A 21,048-nucleotide genomic window follows, 5' to 3' on the forward strand; every position below is an offset into this window, starting at 1 on the left:
TCCTTTACCTATTCCCCGCCATTCTGCTTGTTTATTTGCTTGTTGGATGCAGCAGGGGTATGTTGTGTTGAGTGCCGGCACCGAGAAATACACTGCTGGTGACTTTGACTCGCAAAGCCAATACAATACAAGGAGGCAGACAGACAGGCTCCTGAAGGGCTTGCTCTCCCCAGGGCCCAGGCCCTGCATACAGCAGCATATTACAGCTCATATCACATTCAGGACAATTCTTATTCCTTTCCTCACATTATTTCCACATTGGTTTTTCCACAGATTGCCTCACAAGACATACAAACAAAGCCTCCGCTGAAACAATAAGACGGAGGGAAGAAACACGGGGAGGGTTCCGCCAAGCCTACGAGAAAGGCAGAGCCATAGTGCTTTGAACTACTACCGTACCTGGTATTTTCAGTTCTATAGGGGACCTAGGGAGTAGTATGGATATAAACCGTCTGGACTGGAGTGGTATAGTGTGCAATGTGGATACGTAGGAGTGGAGTGTAGAATGTAGGGAGTCCGATTTAAAATGTAGGGCCGTTTTAATTGTGTCGTGTGGTGAGGTATGTTTTGCCCGTGTGTACAGTACTCTGCAGTGTGACTCGCAGCACAACATCGTGTGAAATTGGTTTCAGCATGGGTGGAGTAAAGTTGTGTACTCACTCGTACCTTGTGCAGGGAGAAGGTGCGGACGCAGAAGGTGGCCAGCTCTATGGTGTCCAGTAGAGTCACCTGGGTCATCCCATAGGTCTCTGTTCCTCGACTGGGCCAGTACTGGTCACACTTGATCTGAGGAGAGAGGAGACGAGGTGGGTAAGTGCACAGACACTCCCAAACACGCAACAAAGGCAAACTATGGCATTCATTCACACATATACACTCACACAAAAATGCAAACATGCACGCATACACACCCAAATGCAAAAAACGCACGCTCCACACACAAAATCACACAGAATCCTATTACACAGTGAACCCCATTCCTTCACCAGCCGTCCTATAAAGAAAAAGGCTCACAGAACACACCAGGGCCCGGTTTCCCAATAGAACATAAGCTTAGTGTGTTTTAACGATGCATCATTCCTATAACGGCCGAAGAACTCACATGCGCTTCCCAAAACCACATAGGGAGACATTTCTCAAAGTTCGTAGTCGGAGCTTGTGTCGATACAAATAGGATCGAAAGAAAGGCAGCACTGCTCTCAGATCAGATTTCTCCATTTACTTACTTACTTTAACATTCAGATTATTCCACAATGCTGATGACAGATCAGTTCGTAGAGATAGCTATCACTTATGGTACCAGTCAAAAGTTTGGACACACCTACTCATTCAAGGGTTTTTCTTTATTTTTTACTATTTTCTACATTGTGGAATGATAGGGAAGACGTCAAAACTATGAAATAACACATATATCACACACATCATGTAGTAACCAAAAAAGTGTTACACAAATCTAAATATATTTTATATTTCAGATTCTTCAAATCAGCCACCCTTTGCCTCGATGACAGCTTTGCACACTCTTGGCATTCTCTCAACCAGCTTCATGAGGTAGTCCACTGGAATGCATTTCAATTAACGGGTGTGCCTTGTTAAAAGTACATTTGTGGAATCTCTTTCCTTCTTAACTTCATATGGCTGCAGGGGCAGTATTGAGTAGCTTGGATGAAAAGGTGCCCATTGTAAACGGCCAGCTCCTCGGTCTCAGTTGCTAATATATGCATATTATTCTTAGTATTGGATAGAAAACACTCTAAAGTTTCCAAACTGTCAGAATATTGTCTGTGGGTATAACAGAACTGATATTGCAGGCGAAACCCTGAGGAAAATAAAAACAGGAAGTGGCTTCTGTTTTGAAAACTCCATGTTCCATAGCCTCCCGTTGCTCCAGATTCCTTTTCCTAATCGCTTCCTCAAGGTGTCAACAGTCTTCAGACATAGTTTCAGGCTTTTATTTTGAAAAATGAGCCAGAACGATAACATCGCATCAAGTGGTCACATGAGTTTTGCTTGCGCAACAGAATTTGGACAGCCATTGTTTTCCCCTCTCCTACTGTGAAAGACATTTGGGGTTGATATATTATTGATTATATATTTTAAAAACAACCTGAGGATTGATTATAAAAAACGTTTGACATGTTTCTGTGGACATAATGGAAACTATTTGTAATTTTCGTCTGTGTTGTCGTGACCGCTCTTTCCTGTGGATTTCTGAACATAACACGACAAACAAACGGAGGTATTTTGGATATAAAAATCATCTTTATGTAACAAACGGAACATTTGTTGTGTAACTGGGAGTCTCGTGAGTGAAAACATCCGAAGATCATCAAAAGTAAATGATTAATTTGATTGCTTTTCTGATTTTCGTGACTGAGCTACCTGATGCTAAGTGTACTTAATGTTTTATCGTGCGATCGATAAACTTACACAAACGCTTGGATTGCTTTCGCTGTAAAGCATAATTTCAAAATCTGACACGATAGATGGATTAACAAAAGGCTAAGGTGTGTTTTCCTATATTGCACTTGTGAATTCATGAATATAAATATTTATAGTAATATTTATTGTATGTAGCGCTATGCTATTCAGCGGTTGTTGATGACACTTATCCCGATAGGGGGATTGCAGCCATAACATGTTAATGCATTTGAGCAAATCAGCTGCGTTGTGACAAGGTAGGGGTGGTATATTGAAGAATCTAAAATAAAAAACTATTTTGATTTCTTGAACAATTTTTTGGTTACTTCATAATTCCATATGTGTTATTTCATAGTTTTGATGTCTTCACTATTATTCTACAATGTACAGTCGTGGCCCAAAGTTTTGAGAACGACACAAAAATAAATGTTCACAAAGTTTGCTACTTCAGTGTCTTTAGATATTTTTGTCAGATGTTACTATGGAATACTGAAGTATAATTACAAGCATTTCATAAGTGGCAAAGGCTTTATTGACAATTACATGAAGTTGATGCAAAGAGTCAATACAGTGCCTTGCGAAAGTATTCGGCCCCCTTGAACTTTGCGACCATTTGCCACATTTCAGGCTTCAAACATAAAGATATAAAACTGTATTTTTTTGTGAAGAATCAACAACAAGTGGGACACAATCATGAAGTGGAACGACATTTATTGGATATTTCAATTTTTTTTAACAATTCAAAAACTGAAAAATTGGGCGTGCAAAATTATTCAGCCCCTTTACTTTCAGTGCAGCAAACTCTCTCCAGAAGTTCAGTGAGGATCTCTGAATGATCCAATGTTGACCTAAATGACTAATGATGATAAATACAATCCACCTGTGTGTAATCAAGTCTCCGTATAAATGCACCTGCACTGTGATAGTCTCAGAGGTCCGTTAAAAGCGCAGAGAGCATCATGAAGAACAAGGAACACACCAGGCAGGTCCGAGATGCTGTTGTGAAGAAGTTTAAAGCCGGATTTGGATACAAAAAGATTTCCCAAACTTTAAACATCCCAAGGAGCACTGTGCAAGCGATAATATTGAAATGGAAGGAGTATCAGACCACTGCAAATCTACCAAGACCTGGCCGTCCTTCTAAACTTCAGACCTGAATCCAATCGAGAATCTGTGGAAAGAACTGAAAACTGCTGTTCACAAATGCTCTCCATCCAACCTCACTGAGCTCGAGCTGTTTTGCAAGGAGGAATGGGAAAAAATTTCAGTCTCTCGATGTGCAAAACTGATAGAGACATACCCCAAGCGACTTACAGCTGTAATCGCAGCAAAAGGTGGCGCTACAAAGTATTAACTTAAGGGGGCTGAATAATTTTGCACGCCCAATTTTTCAGTTTTTGATTTGTTAAAAAAGTTTGAAATATCCAATCAATGTCGTTCCACTTCATGATTGTGTCCCACTTGTTGTTGATTCTTCACAAAAAAATACAGTTTTATATCTTTATGTTTGAAGCCTGAAATGTGGCAAAAGGTCGCAAAGTTCAAGGGGGCCGAATACTTTCGCAAGGCACTGTATTTGCAGTGTTGACCCTTCTTTTTCAAGACCTCTGCAATCCGCCCTGGCATGCTATCAATTAACTTCTGCCACATCCTGACTGATGGCAGCCCATTCTTGCATAATCAATGCTTGGAGTTTGTCAGAATTTGTGGGTTTTCGTTTGTTCGCCCGCCTCTTGAGGATTGACCACAAGTTCTCAATGGGATTAAGGTCTGGGGAGTTTCCTGGCCATGGACCCAAAATATCGATGTTTTGTTCCCCGAGCCACTTAGTTATCACTTTTTCCTTATGGCAAGGTGCTCCATCATGCTGGAAAAGGCATTGTTCGTCACCAAACTGTTCCTGGATGGTTGGGAGAAGTTGCTCTCAGAGAATGTGTTGGTACCAATTCTTTATTCATGACTGTGTTCTTAGGCAAAATTGTGAGTGAGCCCACTCCCTTGGCTGAGAAGCAACCCCACACATGAATGGCCTCAGGATGCTTTACTGTTGGCATGACACAGGACTGATGGTAGCGCTCACCTTGTCTTCTCCGGACAAGATTTTTTTCCGGATGCCCCAAACAATCAGAAAGGGGATTCATCAGAGAAAATGACTTTACCCCAGTCCTCAGCAGTCCAATCCCTGTACCTTTTGCAGAATATCAGTCTGCCCCTGATGTTTTTCCTGGAGAGAAGTGGCTTCTTTGCTGCCCTTCTTGACACCAGGCCATTCTCCAAAAGTATTCACCTCACTGTGCGTGCAGATGCACTCACACCTGCCTGCTGCCATTCCTGAGAAAGCTCTGTACTGGTGGTGCCCCAATCCCGCAACTGAATCAACTTTAGGAGATGGTCCTGGCGCTTGCTGGACTTTCTTGGGTGCCCTGAAGCCTTCTTCACAACAATTGAACCGCTCTCCTTAAAGTTCTTGATGATCCGATAAATGGTTGATTTAGGTGCAATCTTACTGGCAGCAATATCCTTGCCTGTGAAGCCCTTTTTGTGAAAAGCAATGACGACGGCAAGTGTTTCCTTGCAGGTAGAAACCTTGCATGGTTGACAGAGGAAAAACAATGATTCCAAGCACCACCATCCTTTTGAAGCTTCCAGTCTGTTATTCGAACTCAATCAGCATGACAGAGTGATCTCCAGCCTTGTCCTCGTCAACACTCACAGCTGTGTTAACGAGAGAGTCACTGACATGATGTCAGCTGGTCCTTTTGTGGCAGGGCTGAAATGCAGTGGAAATGTTTTTTGGGGGGATTCAGTTCATTTGCATGGCAAAGAGGGACTTTGCAATTAATTGCAATTCATCTTATCACTCTTCATAACATTCTGGAGTATATGCACATTGCCATCATACAAACTGAGGCAGCAGACTTTGTGAAAATGTATATTTGTGTCATTCTCAAAACTTTTGGCCACGACTGTAGAACATTTTTAAAATAAAGAAAAACCCTGGAATGAGTAGGTGTGTCCAGACTTTTGGCTGGTACTGCATATGGCTGTGAATATTAAGGTGGCTTATTCTAATGCTTACCCTATAATAATAGACTCATCTTATATTTGGTACATTATTGCTCACATGTTGTTACACTCCATGAAATACACTGAGTATACCAAACATTAGGAACACCTTCGGGCCCTGGGATGCCTTTACATTTTCTACACTCCAGGAGAATAAACAGAGAGAACCGGGGGAATGAAAGGAAAAAATAAGTGTCAAATCAACTAATTCCCTGTAGGCTTCACCTACAATCATCAAACCCTTCCCCATCCCTTCATCTTCCCATCCCCCTGCCTCCCCCTAGCAACAACCACCAATCAATCAAGGGTGGGTATGTATCCCTTTCAGCAGAGATACATGCAGTGTGTCCAAGACAGCTCCCCCACCACTCCCCCTCCTCCATCCCAACACTCAGTCACCCTATCCTTCCTTTTCATCCTAACCTAATGAAGATTCATTCAATATGCCCCCCCCCCCCCCCCCCCCCCCCAGGCCCTGATGCGATGTGACAGCTAGTCCAGGAAACGCATCGTTCTAACACTCTCATTGAGTTCACAGTCAACGCTTGCCGCCTGCTAACCCTGATGGTATCTGACAGGGGTGGAACACACACGACGGAGGGATAGGTAAATGGATAAAAGGGGCAGAGATGGAGGAGGATAACAGAGAACGAGGTAAGATACCCGAGGTAAAGAAACTTGGCATTCTTCGTATTGTTGGAAGACGATTCACAATTCCTAGGCTGATTATGGCTTGCTTATAGACAACAACATTGCACCAACCACAAAGGATTATCTGTTCCTGTTTTTCTGTAAAGTCTGTTTTGGTCAGAAAACAAGCCTAACACTGATCCAGGGGGAACACCAGATTCAATTCTATATTTATTTACCCGTGATTTTTCTTCCAGTCTGGTCATCATGACCACAGTGGCTGCCCTCTGTTCCCACACCATCCTCCAGAAATCTCCGAACGTCTCGGGCAAAGGACCCTGCGTTGCGATGTAGGCATTCTGCTTCCTGTAACCGTCTATGTAGTTGGCGTTGATATAGTCGCTGCCTATGATACCTGGAAATTGAGAGAAGAGAGTAATAGAGTTGAAGAAGGTACAATTTCTAGAATGGTTGGTTGTTAATAAGCCAAGTGGCCAACTTTAACGGCTCAGGCAATTTCCCGACCTCGCTGTGCTCTTATTGCTCTTATTGCTGTGTTCTTAGGTCACTGTGTCCTCTCTCTTTCCACCTTTCTGCCTCTCAATTTCTTTCTTTCACTTTCGTCTTCTCCCTCTCTCTCTCTCTTTCACTCTCTCTCTCTTTCTCTCTCTTTCTGTATGTTTTATTTATGTATTTCTCTGGCCTGGTGTTGTGGTTGTGATTTAGTGTTGATGCTGGAGTGTGCAGTAAGGAGCGCGGGTCTGGGGAGTAAATCAGTGCTCAGAGCGGTCCTCTCTCCTCCATCGCTCTACAGCCATCACCACGGCCTGTCACACACACAGGCCCCACTAAATCTCAGCTAAAATAGCCCTCCTGCAAGCAGGCTGGGTGAGTGTTTGTGTCAGAATAAGCCCTGCAGTGTGTCTAATTGTGTGTCGCTGACATATGTATGAGATCGAGCATACAGCCATGCGATCTCCATAGTCAAACATTGGCTGTAGCATGACTTTTAACGTGGCACCGCCATGGGATGCCACCTTTCCAACAAGTCAGTTCATAACATTTCTACGCTGCTAGAGCTGCCCCGGTCAACTGTAAGTGCTGTTGTTGCGAAGTGGAAATTTCTAAGAGCAACAACGGCTCAACTGCGAAGTGGTAGGCCATACAAACTCACAGAATGGAACCACCGAGTGCAGAAGCGCGTAGCGTCTAAAAATCGTCTATCCTCGGTTGCAACACTCACTACCGAGTTCCAAACTGCCACTGGAAGCAAAGTCAGCACAATAACTGTTCGTCAGGAGCTTCATGAAATGGGTTTCCATGGCCGACAAGCCGCACACAAGCCTAAGATCACCATGTGCAATGCCAAGCATCGGCAGGAGTGGTGTAAAGCTCGGTGCCATTGGACTCTGTAGCAGTGGAAATGCGTTCTCTGGAGTGATGAATCACGCTTCACCATCTAGCAGCCCGATGGACGAATCTGGGTTTGGCGGATGCCAGGATTTGCCAGGAGAACGCTACCTGCCGGAATGCAGTGCCAACTATAATGTTTGGTGGAGGAGGAATAATGGTCTGGAGCTGTTTTTCATGGTTCGGGCTAGGCCCATTAGTTCCAATGAAGGGAAATCTTAACGCTACAGCATACAATTATATTTTAGACAATTCTTTGCTTCCAACTTTGTGGCGACAGTTTGGGGAAGGCCCTTTCCTGTTTCAGCATGACAATGCCCCCATACACAAAGCAAGCGCCATAGAGAAATGGTTTGTCAAGATCGGTCTGGAAGAACTGACCTCAACCCCATCGAACACCTTTAGGATGAATTGGAATGCCGAATGCGAGCCAGGTCTAATCACCCAATATCATTGCCCAACCTCACTAATGCTCTTGTGGTTGAATGGAAGCAAGTCCCCGCAGCAATGTTCCAACATCTAGTGGAAAGCCTTCCCAGAAGAGTAGAGGCTGTTATAGCAGCAAAGGGGGGAACAACTCCATATTAATGATTTTGGAATGAGATGTTCGACAAGCAGACTTCCACATACTTTTGGTCATGTAGTGTAGGTCTATCTTTGTGTGTGTGTGTGAAATAGTCAAATGTAGCTCATCGTTCCTCTCTGCCAAAAATAGCCATAGTCAATGTGTATATGCTCTTGAGACCCTCTCAGCTTAATATGTCCCAATGTCCAAAGCCTTTGACGCCATACACATGCCACCCACCACAATACATTCTTTAGGCAAATGCATATATAATATATGGGAGCTCTGAGAATACCATTCGTTTAGTCTCCAATGTATCCTCCGACCATCGTATCTATCTTTAACCAGGCAATCTGTAACCTCAATGACCCTACTAATTGTATTTACAGTTATCTAGACTAGAATCTACTCTTCTATCAACTAATAAAATATGGTTGAATGTCACACGCCTTCCTTTATAACATACTAGTTATAACTCTTAAACTCAAGCGACAAACAATGAAACACTTGACTGGGCTAATTTAAGAGTAGGGAGATGCGACAAAGAGCGCAGCGACAACCGTGGGGTGGGGGAGAGAAAGAGAGAGAAAAGGCAAACGTCATTAAAAAGGATTCCACGTCGCACAATGCGATTGTGGCGCATTGGCGTTAGTCATAGCTAAGTGAACAGCAAATGGCTGCATACATGAATTGTTCTACTGCTGTGACTAATGGTAAAATCACTGCACTGTAAAATGGAAATTTCAGACTTGATTAATTTATGTATTTATGGACGCTTTGCCAGGGATGATTTTGTCATGTGTGCTGTCGCACTCTTAAATTGGGCTTATTGCGAACTGTCAAAATCAAGTCTAAATGGATAAGTCGCAGAAAAAGGTGGAGAGAGGTTGAGAGCTTGGCAGGGTTGAAGGGTGACGAGTTCACCTGGCTATGACGAACGCTAGGAGACTTTCACTGTTGAAGGTTGAGCTCCTCTGGCAATGTTCTCAACTATGCACCAATGGTCATTTCATAAGATCAAATAAGATGAGACCAAAGAGTATTGGGCAGTCAGTCTACCTCAAACCTTGGACTGCAAGACATAATAGACCAACACAGAGTATTGAAGTTGCAATTGGTGGAGTAAAAAGTTAATAAAAGTGTCTAGTCTTACCTTCGATGGGTGCAAGGATGACGCGGGAGTGGTCGTAGGCGATGACATTGGCATAGCGGTTTTTGGGCTTGTTCACCTCCAGGTTGGAGTGTTCCCATGTAAATTGCTGGCCCGGATCGATGGACTGTGGGACAGGATAGAACACACACACACACACACACACACACACACACACACACACACACAATATGACACCCTCAGAAAGGAGACGAAGGAAAGATACAGAGAGGGAAGGCACAGAAAGGAACACAACAAGAGAGAGAGATAGAGAGAGAGAGAGAGAGAGAGAGAGAGAGAGAGAGAGAGAGAGAGAGAGAGGGAAAACAAGAAAAAAAAAAAAAAATAAACAAGGGAACAACAGCCTCATTAGCAGTTGCTCCGTGCCCACTTCAAACATAAACATCTGCGCAGGTGGCTTCGTCATCTCTTTAATGTAGACAGTGCATAATGGCAATGGAAATATTGATCAAGGTGGCAGCTCTTCTCTTAGGGAGAAAAAGAGAGAGGGGGAATAAACCAGGTTCCTGGGCCCCGACACTGCTGGCAAGACAAATGCTGCCCGCGCTTGGAATACGAGATTTCCGGATAAATATTCTATTCCCTTGTCAGGGTAATTTAGTATTCCATTATGATTCGGCGCTCGCTCGTGGGCCCTGGCGCTAGCTTGAAGGATGTTTTCGGTTAGGGCCTGGCGCAGGGAACAGAGATTGAGGCTAAATAAAGTCCAAATAGGAGCCTGATGTAACAGTTTACCCGCAATCATCACAGTGAAATAACAGACAGCCAGCTCGGCACAAGGAGAACCTGCTCCGCATTGTCCCCATCTCTGTCTCTCTCTCTCTCATCCCATCCTTCTCCTTCTCTTTTTCTCTTGTCTGGTCTCCCCTGAGGCTGACTAGGATTATTTTGTGCGTAGTAGTGCTCTCTTGAAGGCGTGAGTGTGTGTGTGTGTTTGTATAATAGGGCGAGCTTGGTTTTGACTTTAACAGTCCTCTCCCTCCTCCACTTCCCCTATAATGACAAAAAGGTGTAGGCAAGGGGATGAGTATGAGTGACAGCTCCCATAAAAAGGGGGTGGGCCTTTCTTGAATGGGGCATGTTGTTGCTGACACCTGATGGATTAGTTACTCCACCTCCTCAGTACATTCCATAGCTTTAGGCGATGATGGACCCTTCGAAAAAGTCTCCTCCCCGTCCCTGTTTCCGGAACCTCCACCAGCCACCCCTGCTATGTACATTCTCTGAAGATATGCCGCGCCTCTCCATCCAGCTCCTGTACTGCCTTCCTGATCATTAACCGAGCTCCCCTTCCTTACCCCTCTCCTATCTACGCTTTCTTCCCTCCCTCCTCCTCTCCTCCCACCTCCATCCCGCCACACTAGAAAAACCAATCACTCAGAGCCCCAAAGAGTCCGGGCTTGGCAAGCCAAGACGCCCAGATGAGCAGCCATTCATCAAGAAAATAACAAAATGAAAATTACACTTCTCCATTTAATTTGGTCATTTATTTTTCTGGGGGAGCGAGATGGAGAGGGGAGAGGTGGAGCGAGATGGGAGAGAGAGAGAGAGAGAGAGAGAGAGAGAGAGAGAGAGAGAGAGAAGTGCACTGCAAGTAGCATTCCTTTTGGAGCCAAGTAATTAAGAACTTTGCGTTGTACCAAAGTGTTTCTGAAGTGGGAACAAGTCACTCTTTTCCAAACCCTCACCGATGACTAAATACCCTCCTCCTTCTCTGCCTCGCCCGTGTGAAGGGAAGTCGATTTGGTACACGGTCCAACCCAGATGTATAAATAATAGATAAGAAGAAGATGTACTGTATGGCTGCAAGCAGTCATTATCCCAACAGCCACCACCATCCACCGCCAGCTTAACTGTGGTTCTACTGTTGGCTTCCAGTACTACAGTACCCACAACTCTCCCTGGTGCAGCTCTGATGCTCTGAGGGAGGATATTGCTGTATGCAAACGAGGGCTGATTCAGCGATCCTGATTTCTAATCAGCGGTGGGGTTCATTTATAACCTCCCTGGCTGCACTCGGGGCTTCGACAGCTCGGCTACATGCTCGCCCGATGCCAGTGTATATGTGTGTGTGTGTGTGTGTGTGCGTGTGTGTGTGTGTGTGTGTGTGTGTGTGTGTGTGTGTAGATCCACCATGCTACAGCTTAGAATCTTAAGGGTGGTTGACAGGCCATCCGTTGACTGGTGTGGGACTAGATGCATTATGACGGAATAAGTGCTCAGTTATTTTTGGTAGGATTATGAAATTGCATTGGGGGAAGGGTTGTCTGGAAACCCAACATTTAAGTATAGAATGTAATTTGTGTTGATTCATTATTTTGCGCCCAATTGAAGAGGATGTGGTGGAGCTTTGATTATACTGTATATTACAACGCCAACTTTGATTAGATAACATGCCACTACAATGTTAATTAATACAGTTAGTTCACTAAAACCTTGGAATCCCAGTAATCTCATTCTACCCTGGTCAGGGGTGAAGTTTCTCCCCCATGAACAGATCAAGGATTAGCTTCCTCTCCCCAAAACTGACCCAAGATCAGCATCTAGACGCAACTTCCCCCTACACCATCCTACCTCACCAGAGACCCAACTTTAACCCTTAACCCCTGATCCCAGCCCACTCACCTCATACTCCTGGGAGAGCTTCAGGTTGTCGTTGGCTTTGAGAAGCTCTGTGTGTTCAGCCAGCTCTGCGATAGGGATGGGTGGATGATTCATCATACCTGTTCACCACACAGATGAAGAGAGAGAGAACCGAGGGAGGGGGGAAGGAGGGATAGAAATAAAATGCATCAGTACAGCTGCCATGGCATTTGAAGTGAGAGGCTAAAACCCTCAAAAAGTTAAGAGAATGACAGGACAAGGGTTTGGGGGGAATGGGGGTTGTGGATAATGCGGTTCTGCTAGCTGCAGAGGAGACAGGGGGGGGGGGGGGGGGGGGTGAGTGACAAAGCCTTAAGTGACAAGGGAGGGAGGGAATACTAGGGAACATTCTGGAATTCAAACACACAGTCCGTATGGAGTTGATGGGTGATGTTAGGGAATACAGTTGAGACCAGGCCGGAGCTCAAATTTTTATTCTGCACTACTATTCCCCTTCGTAATGGCGCACAAGTTATAGGGCCGCAAATGAAGGACAACCAATGGGTGATTGCTATGGTGAGAAAGAACCCCCCGACCAATTACCGCTCAAGTCTACAGAGAGACGCTGCTTTTAATAGCTTGGCAACAGAGACAAGGCAACAAACCTCGGTTTTTGATGGGGGAAATAATAAAGGAGAAATAACACCCCTTGAGTTTAGCCTTTGGAGCCAATATGATGCAATGTTGACATAAATTGTTCATCACTCCTCAGTGCACAAAAACAAAAGGAATTATAGTTTCTATGCTAGGGTAAGAGGGAAAAAAAACTAGAGCTTTCTCTTAACCGAGTCACTGTGACAAGGAAGAGCTATTAACAATAGCATAAAAGCTGCCCGTGAAAATCTTTTTCACATCCAGAGGCACAAATATTTAATATGGGAATTAACTCAAATCGTAAATAACGTCACCTCATTGTAGAGTGGCATTTCACACAAAATAACAACACTCATTTCCCATCAGCCAGGAAAACTAAGGCCTCAGTTTTTTGTTTTCTGAAAAATATATTTAGATTAATAAAACAAGCAGTCAAAATGTTGCCACAATGAAGTACCTCTACATCACTGCATCTGTAAACTAATCTGGCTTCTGTCTACCTAGTTCAGGGGTTAGGGGGTAGGGGACAGTTGACGAGCCCTGGCCTGGGGTTTGGGTTGGATGAGATGGACGAGGGGGAGGGGGTCAAGAGGGGAAGGTTATAGTGACAGTGGTGAGTGACGCGATGACGCAGCGAGCTGCTCCACTCCAGTCAGCCAAGGCCAAGCAAGCATGACGCTAGGACCAGTCACAGACACCCTTTTATGGCTTTCAGCCGGGCCATCCAAAAAAGCATCCAAAACCCTGGGCCCTTAAGATGGACGCCTCTCCCCAGTATCCACACCACCCAAAATGTTAGAACCTGCGTAGTCGGTTAAAGGCAATTTTTGCATGGTCTCTGTAGCACTCGTTCACCACTACCGCCTTCCCAGCAGCCCTAGAAATATAGTAATATTCAAACCAGCCGAGTCAGTACTGGGGATATTTTAGCGACTTTTTCTCTATAGCTCTCCAAGTGCACCAGGCAATGTGCTGTAACGTTATTGGCGGGGCTGTGTGTGTACACTGGAGCTAATCCATTTAGGAGCATAATGCTGGGAATGTAATGGAATACGGTGGAGTCATATATTGTTGGCCTGTCCCTGGACATATCCCCGGCACGGAACTTAACGCTAGTCATATTTTTAAAAGGAGCTTAAGCCCACTTTGTTGCTTTCTGCAAATGGAGGTCAAAAGTTGTCTAAATCTTGATGACGTCCTTGGGCGTGCAAAATCGGCGTAATCAGATTAAGCATCCTAAATTTATCCCATTTGCGTGGCGCTTAGCGTCCTCCCGAATGTCGACGGGATCACAAATGTTTTGTTTTGTCGGGGAGGGGACACTCGACGCTCCCTGGCGTTACTCCCAATTAGTGATGGTAATTTTTTAAAATGAAGGGAACAATGTTACGCCGACAATTACATGGGGATTAGCAAAGATTATAGGGATATAACAGGGATATAGGAGACACAGGGACTAATGGAGGTTGAGGCACTGAACACCACAGTTCTAGTTGATGACTGGACATGCTGTGTTGTATTAGAGGACTGGTTCAAAGGTGGATCACACTAGATCGTCTAAAGACCCACTGATTGAATAAGGCCCACTGATTGAATAAGGCCCACTGATTGAAGTTATTATTGTATTATTATCAGTGAAATGAAAAAAGTGCCTGTACTCATTTTAGGGGCCGGTGCTCAATTTAATTTTAACGGTGCTGGTGTTCATATTTTAGAGCATAAGTGATGCAGTTGAAACTTCACGGTCCCAGCACTGGCCAAATTCAAGCACTGACTTTTACACAGTTCAATAGCATGTCTTCATTTTGTCAATAAGTGAACCAATCTGACGATCGTTTGTGTGAGGCCAAATAAAACAACCTTAATAGTCCTTTAAGAATGGTTCTGTTCATCGATTTATTATCTTAAGTTGAATTAATAGACAAAACCTTGCATAGGAAGAGCAGTATTAGCAAGCCCCCCCCCCTGATGTATTAGGACACGTTCCTAAATTTGTTTGCTCACACATCAGTTTCTGACTGAGCTAACATTGCATTCTACTTTCCTATGGCCCCGGCTGGAAACTTGTTGTTATTAATCATTGCCGGATGGTGCATTTATTAACAACGAATGCGGGTTAGAAAACGGAAGAATACGACTTGGGCTGTCAATTTGTTATCCCACAAACTCAACAGGAAAAGGTATCAGGAGCTATAAGGCGAAAAGAACGGACGCAAACGAGGACGCCGCCTACCCTTATTTTCTCCTTTGGGGGAAAAAAAAAGAGAGCGGTTTGTTAGCGGCAAGATCAAAAGCAGAGTGCGCTTAGTGTTTCAGTGGCAGACAGTGTTGTACTCAAACACTTAGTACCTCAGTGCCTATCTACAGCCAATCGTACTGCCTCAGATGTACTATATATGCAGGACAGTTGCTACAGCCTGCGGAGGCTACGGTTTAAGTGTTTGGTTTGGAAAAAAGGAACTGTAACCTGGGATTTACAAAAGAACGTAAGCCCACTGGCATATGTGAAACTAGTATTAACTGTGTTTATTTAAACTTAAAGGAAATTTATATGAATTGGACTGACGTTTGCTTCATTAATTTAACAAAAGCACGGACGAGTAAATAATCTGTCTAGTATAATTTTACTGGCATTCATTTGGGCTCTCAATCTGTTTAAAACAAGCAATACATCTAAACTGTTTTTTTTGTAATGAATACAACCCACAATGCATTGCAGAGGAGCAGACTGGACCGCGCTCTGAGTTGGTGCTTATGGAGACAGTCCATTTTCATCTCGAATCCTGCCTAACTCGACAAAATATTCTCTGTATCAACACAGACAGTGGGACTGCATCTGAAATGGCACCTATTGGTACCCTGTTCATTATTGTACAATGTTTAACCAGGGCTCAGAGAAAAAAGGTGAAATAGTACAAGTTTAAGCACCCCCCCAAATCATTATTATTATTATTATTATTGGTCCTGCCAAAGACAAACGAGTCGATCATATGTAAAGTCTTTCAAGGACAAGTTGTTGTCCACCCCCTATCCCCCACCTCCTCCTCCTCCTCCTCCTCTACCCCACCCCCCTCTTCTCCCACAGTCTTTCCCTCCAATATCGAAGTAGTCCCTACGTTTGTTTCTCAGCAATTAACAGCAGCGATCAATGGGCACGGAGAAACACAACTAGCGTCTGATTAAACATTTCCAATCTCCGATCTGCAGTCGATATGCCTGGGGAATAAAATATTCCTTTTGATAGCCCCAGCCACTGGCCTGTTTATATATGTTTATTTACATATAAAAGAGAAGATACTCTCAGCGTGCCTCGGCGTTGAAGGGAAAAAAAAAGATGTTCCTTTTTTTCCCCCCTGCGAGAGGGAGACGATCAAATGTCGAACCATCGTTTGCCAGGGTCTTTAATTAATTCTGCTCGTTATCTCGTAGACTGCAGAAAGACCCAGTCAGTTTAGATTGGAATTGAAGCAGTGGTGGGGGTGGAGGGATGGGAGCAAGGGGAGTGAGAGAGAGAAGACAGAACTCCTGCAAAAACCCCGTCTTTACATCAGCAGAAGTGATCGCAGAGTGGATTAATGCGCAGCCAAACAGCTTTGTGTGAATAACGCAACTGAAAATCCAACCAAAGTCAAAAACAGCTGGGTTACGAAAGAAAGAAAAAAAAAAGAAAATTAGTGCTGAAATTGCAACGTGTGGGAAATAAACGTTGTAAATGGGGGCAATGCTAGAAAATCAAAAATAATGCGAGAGGACAAACACAGGAGCTAAATGCGTAGGGACTAACTTTCATAGTCAAAATCGGCATCACTTAGAGGACTGCTCAGACCAGAATCTGTGAAGAATAGCAAACATAAAAAAGAAAGAAAAACTTGTTAAAAAAAATGCTGAAATGCAAAGGCAACTTAAAAATCCTAAAAATTGACAAAATTATAAAAGGCGAAGAAACACACATACAGAGATGCAAATGAGCTCAATCCTTCACTTATTCACAAATGTTTAACTATGTTATTAATCACTATTCTTTGGGTTATTTTTGTACAGATCCTTCCCTGTCCCAGAATTATTGAGGTCCTTCACAGGGAGTGTTGGATTTGAAGCCAGCCTGTCAGACAGGCAGGGGGAAAGTAGGCCACACATTCAGCAGCATACCTTGACCCTCCTCCCACCCACTGGCAAAATCAGTGCCGCGGTGGCAGCGCAAGCTGTTTGTTTGGCACAGGCGTCAATCACTCCTGCCCAATTGAAACTCCTCTATCAAGCTGTCTGGCCATAGTGTGGGTCAGAAATTGATTTTGTTTCTCGTACATAAACAGAGGTAAGACAATTGCCATCATAAAAGAGAGCGAGAGAAAGAAATAAAGGAAGGAAGGAAGGAAGAAAGAAAGAAAGAAAGAAAGAAAGGGAAACGGCTTATATATCTTCTGAAAATGGAATGGTGAAAAGCCCCTTTGTTCAGAAGTCTGAGGTGGTGCGAAAGGAAGCAGTTCTGACAGTACAACGTCTGTCAAGAAGATCCATGAAGGTAAAAGCTGCGTCACAGCCACACCCTCTTAGGTCTCTGTCTGTCTTTCTACTCGGGCAGAAAGAGGGCCATCTTAGGCCGTGCTCCTCACACCTGTCTGTTTGGTCAAGATGAGGTCACTGAAGCTCGGCACTGCAGCTGCTTACTGCTCGGGACTCGAAAGGAGTGCAAATTCAGTTTCAGGGCCACAAAAGCATTTTCTTTTGAAAACACTCATGGACCGCTAGCACACGGTAGCCCAATGAAGCGTAGATGCATACTCTAGATTATAAGTACAAATGCTGCAGCAAATACAAATACTGTACACGGCAAGGGCACTTGATGGTGAAAAGATTGAGTACGTGAACTCCGTTTTAGCGTTGCATATTGTGGCCTTACTGTAGCCCTCAAACTACATTGTAAGGAGAACAACGAACACTTGCCATTTGAGTAAACCATCACTGTTATAACAAAACATCTCCGCCAAAAAGCTTTCAGGGAATGGAAAAACTGCCGTATTGGACCATTTATGAAGACGCATAGCAACACTTTATTTCCAGCAGCTACAGGTTTTCTTCCGACAGAGACAAAACATACTTCTGGTCATATGCACAAGAGAAAGCAAGGAAACTAAACAGCGGATGTGCACAAAAGGTAGTGACCAAAAGGTTACAGGTCATCTCAATGGAAGTCCTCAGAGCACACGGTTTCCGGTCCTCAAAGTGTGACCTTAAAAACCCGTACCACACTTCAGAGATGAGTGGCTGGGTGTACCCCAAGGGCTAACTCCTAACTACTATTCATCCTTCTGTAAGTCATCCGGCCAGGCTTCTCTGAGTTGAGAATCTGACTCAATTGGCAATTTCCACGAAGAGAGACTGGGAGTAACGATAAGGGGATGAGAAGGTCAGGAAATCAGCAGATGAGTGCAGAAAGATGGGGACGAAGACGTGCGACATCCCCTTCTCTGATTTCACTGTGACAATAACTAATTAAACGGAGGGGGGGGGGGGCGGGAATTCCCGATGCAAGCGTGGGGTTGGAGCATGTATGTGTGTGCACGGTGCCTTTGGAAAGTATTCACACCCCTTGAATTCTTCCACATTTTGTTGTGTCACAGCGTGAATTTAGATTTTTGTGTCACTGATCCACACACAACACCTCATAATATCAAAGTGGAATTATGTTTTTAGAAATGTTTACAAAATGAATTTTAAAAAATTAAAAGCTGAACTGTCTTGAGTCAGTAAGTATTCAACCCCTTTGTTACGGCAAGCCTAATTAAATTTGTGAGTAAAAATGTGCTTAACAAGTCACACAATAAGTTGCATGGACTCTTTGTGCAGTAATGTGATTTTTTAAATGACTACCTCATCTCTGTTCCCCACACATACAATTATCTGTAAGGTCCCTCAGTCGAGCAGTGGATTTCAAGCACAGATTCAACCACAAAGACCAGGGAGGTTTTCCGACGGCTCGGAAAGAAGACATTGAATATCCCTTTGAGCATGGTGAAGTGATTAATTACACTTAGGATGGTCACCCAATACACCCAGTCACTACAAAGATACAGGAACAGTTCCTAACTCAGTTGCCAGAGTGGAAGGAAACCACTCAGGGATTTCACCATGAAGCCAATGGTGACTTTAAAACAGTTACAGAGTTTAATGGCTGTGATAGGAGATAACTGAGGATGGATCAACAACATTTTAGTTACTCCACAATATTAACATAGATGACAGAGTGAAAAGAAGGAAGCCTGTACAGAATAAAAATATTCCAAAATATGCACTGAAGTAATACTCCCAAAAATTTGGAAAATAAATTAACTTTTTGTTCTGAATACAAAGCGTTATGTTTGGGGCAAATCCAACACAACACATCACTGAGACTAGGGAGTTATTTGGGATAAAAAAATGAATGGAATAGAGCAAAGCACAGGTAACATCCTAGAGGAAAACATGGTTCAGACTGCTTTCCAACACACAATGGGAGACAAATTCCCCTTTTAAGCAGGTAATTCAACAATTGCCTAAAACACAAGGCCAAATCTACACTGGAGCTGCTTACCAAGACGACATTGAACGTTCCTGAGTGGCCTAGTTACAGTTTTGATTTAAGTCAGCTTGAAAATCTGTGGCAAGACTTGAAAATGGCTGTCTAGCAATGATCATCAACCAACTCGACAGAGCGGGGGAGCGAGAGATGAACAGAGGAAACAAGGGAGTAAGGAGAAAAGACAAGGATTTTTAAAAGAACAATGTGCAAATATTGAACAATCCAGGTGTGCAAAGTTCTTAGAGACTTACCCAGAAAGACTCTGACAGCTGCATTCGCTGCCAAAGGATGTATTGATTTAGGGGGTTGAATACTTATCTAATCAAGTTATATTAGTGTTTTATTTTCCATTAAAAAAAAAATTATGTTCAAATTCTTCTTCCACTTTGACAAAACAGAGTATTTCGTGTAGATCGTTGACAAAAAAAAAGGCAATTAAATCCATTTTAATCTCACTTTGTAACACAACAAAATGTGGAAAAAGTTGAGGTGCGTGAATACTTTCTGTATGTGTCTGTGTAAGTGTGTGGATGCATAAGTGAGCAGAGCATGGTATTCTCCTGCAGGCCTGGTAGAGGAAGTCAGCCTCCGACCAGAGGGCTTGGCAGGAAGTGAGATGATTAGAGCCGAGACCTCTGAGAGTTGGATTTGGAGATGTGGGAAAGTGGCCCTCAGAGAGAGAGAGAGAGAGAGAGAGAGAGAGAGAGAGAGAGAGCGAAAGCACAGAAAGAAAGGAACCAGAAAATGCAGACAGATGACAGGGGACAGAAAAATGTGAAAAGAAGGAAAAATGTGGGAAAGAATGGAGACAGAGATAGGAAGAGAGCGAGAGAGAGGTTAATAGCTGTAGGAGGCACAAAATGAGGAAAAGAAAAAGAGAGAGAGATAACTAATAGCTATAGACGGGGAGGAGTGGGTTTGGAGGGGGAGATGACAGATATCAACTAAGTTGTGCTTCATTAGCCAGGCGAGTCTGGAGACAGACCCGGAGTACAAACCTAAAGATAAGGACGAGAGGGCGCCAGCGCAGCACGAACACACGCAAATACACACGCCTAGACTATAGTCTAGTTTAGCATCTGACATATCATCTAAAACATATTTCATGCTAACCCAAGGCAGCGGCCACTGCGCAGGCATGGGCTTGGTGACATATGCTCCTTTGGGTTGGACTGGAGGGCCCTCCAAGTGTAGTAGAGTACGCTTGTTTGAACAATGGCCACTATTAGCTAATGGGGATGTTCGAAAATGTTCTCCGCCCAGCTTAATTGCGCTAAAATGTCTGTTTAAATTAACATCTCACCGAGTGAAGAGATAATGACATTGAATTCAATGGAACGACAGTAATAGGCAAAAGGAGAAGAGGATTCACTTAATAATACGTAGAATGTGTGTGTGTGTGTGTGTGTGTGTGTGTGTGTGTGTGTGTGTGTGTGTGTGTGTGTGTGTGTGTGTGTGTGTTAGAGAGAGCCACCGTAATAAGGTTTTTCATTATTCTTTAAGGAGCGGTGGAGGAGGAAGAGAGGAGAGACGCGGAGGAGGGAATGTACTGGAAGGAAAGCAGACACAAATACGACCAAAGGCCATCATGCTCATTTTCTCTGCTATTACAGGAGGGTGAGGGTGCGAGCCCTACATCCGAGAGTGTGTGATAAAGGAGAGGGGTTCAAGCTACTGGAACCTGTGTCTGCCTGCCTGTCTGTCTGCCTGTCTGTCTGCCTGTTTGTCTGCCTGTCTGCCTGTCTGTCTGCCTGTCTGCCTGTCTGCCTGTCTGCCTGTCTGCCTTTCTGCCTGCCTGCCTGCCTGCCTGCCTGCCTGGAGTCCAATGATATTTCGCTCTGTCCTCCAATGTACAAATAGGGTGGGGGTTACAAGTATAGGCTGCCTGCACCAAATCCCGAGTTCACCATGCAGCACAGGAGATTAGGTCCTTTGAAATGTGAGCCTTTTGATGGACTGAAGATTGGCGACAGAAGACTGATGACTGAT

At 44.0% G+C, this 21,048-nt stretch overlaps 1 protein-coding gene across 15 annotated transcripts in view; it reads right to left on the reverse strand.

Moving 5' to 3' along the window:
* Nucleotides 1–21,048, reverse strand: part of LOC139408979 (receptor-type tyrosine-protein phosphatase S-like) — a 216,867-nt gene that overhangs the window by 35,205 nt on the left and 160,614 nt on the right. For 5 of the 15 annotated variants that reach the window (XM_071153530.1, XM_071153533.1, XM_071153526.1 and 2 more), the window contains 5 exons: nt 16,285–16,332; nt 11,889–11,986; nt 9,246–9,369; nt 6,357–6,532; nt 667–786 (listed from right to left, as the gene is read on the reverse strand). In XM_071153530.1, coding sequence (XP_071009631.1) covers nt 667–786; nt 6,357–6,532; nt 9,246–9,369; nt 11,889–11,986; nt 16,285–16,332 — 566 coding nt within the window. Of the gene's footprint in view, nt 1–660; nt 787–6,356; nt 6,533–9,245; nt 9,370–11,888; nt 11,987–16,284; nt 16,333–21,048 lie in introns of all 15 variants that reach the window. The other 10 variants (XM_071153529.1, XM_071153531.1, XM_071153528.1 and 7 more) reach the window with 3 other exon arrangements.

This window comes from Oncorhynchus clarkii, chromosome 5 (assembly GCF_045791955.1).
Source record: "Oncorhynchus clarkii lewisi isolate Uvic-CL-2024 chromosome 5, UVic_Ocla_1.0, whole genome shotgun sequence".
In the NCBI taxonomy this organism is placed as follows: Eukaryota; Metazoa; Chordata; class Actinopteri; order Salmoniformes; family Salmonidae; genus Oncorhynchus; species Oncorhynchus clarkii.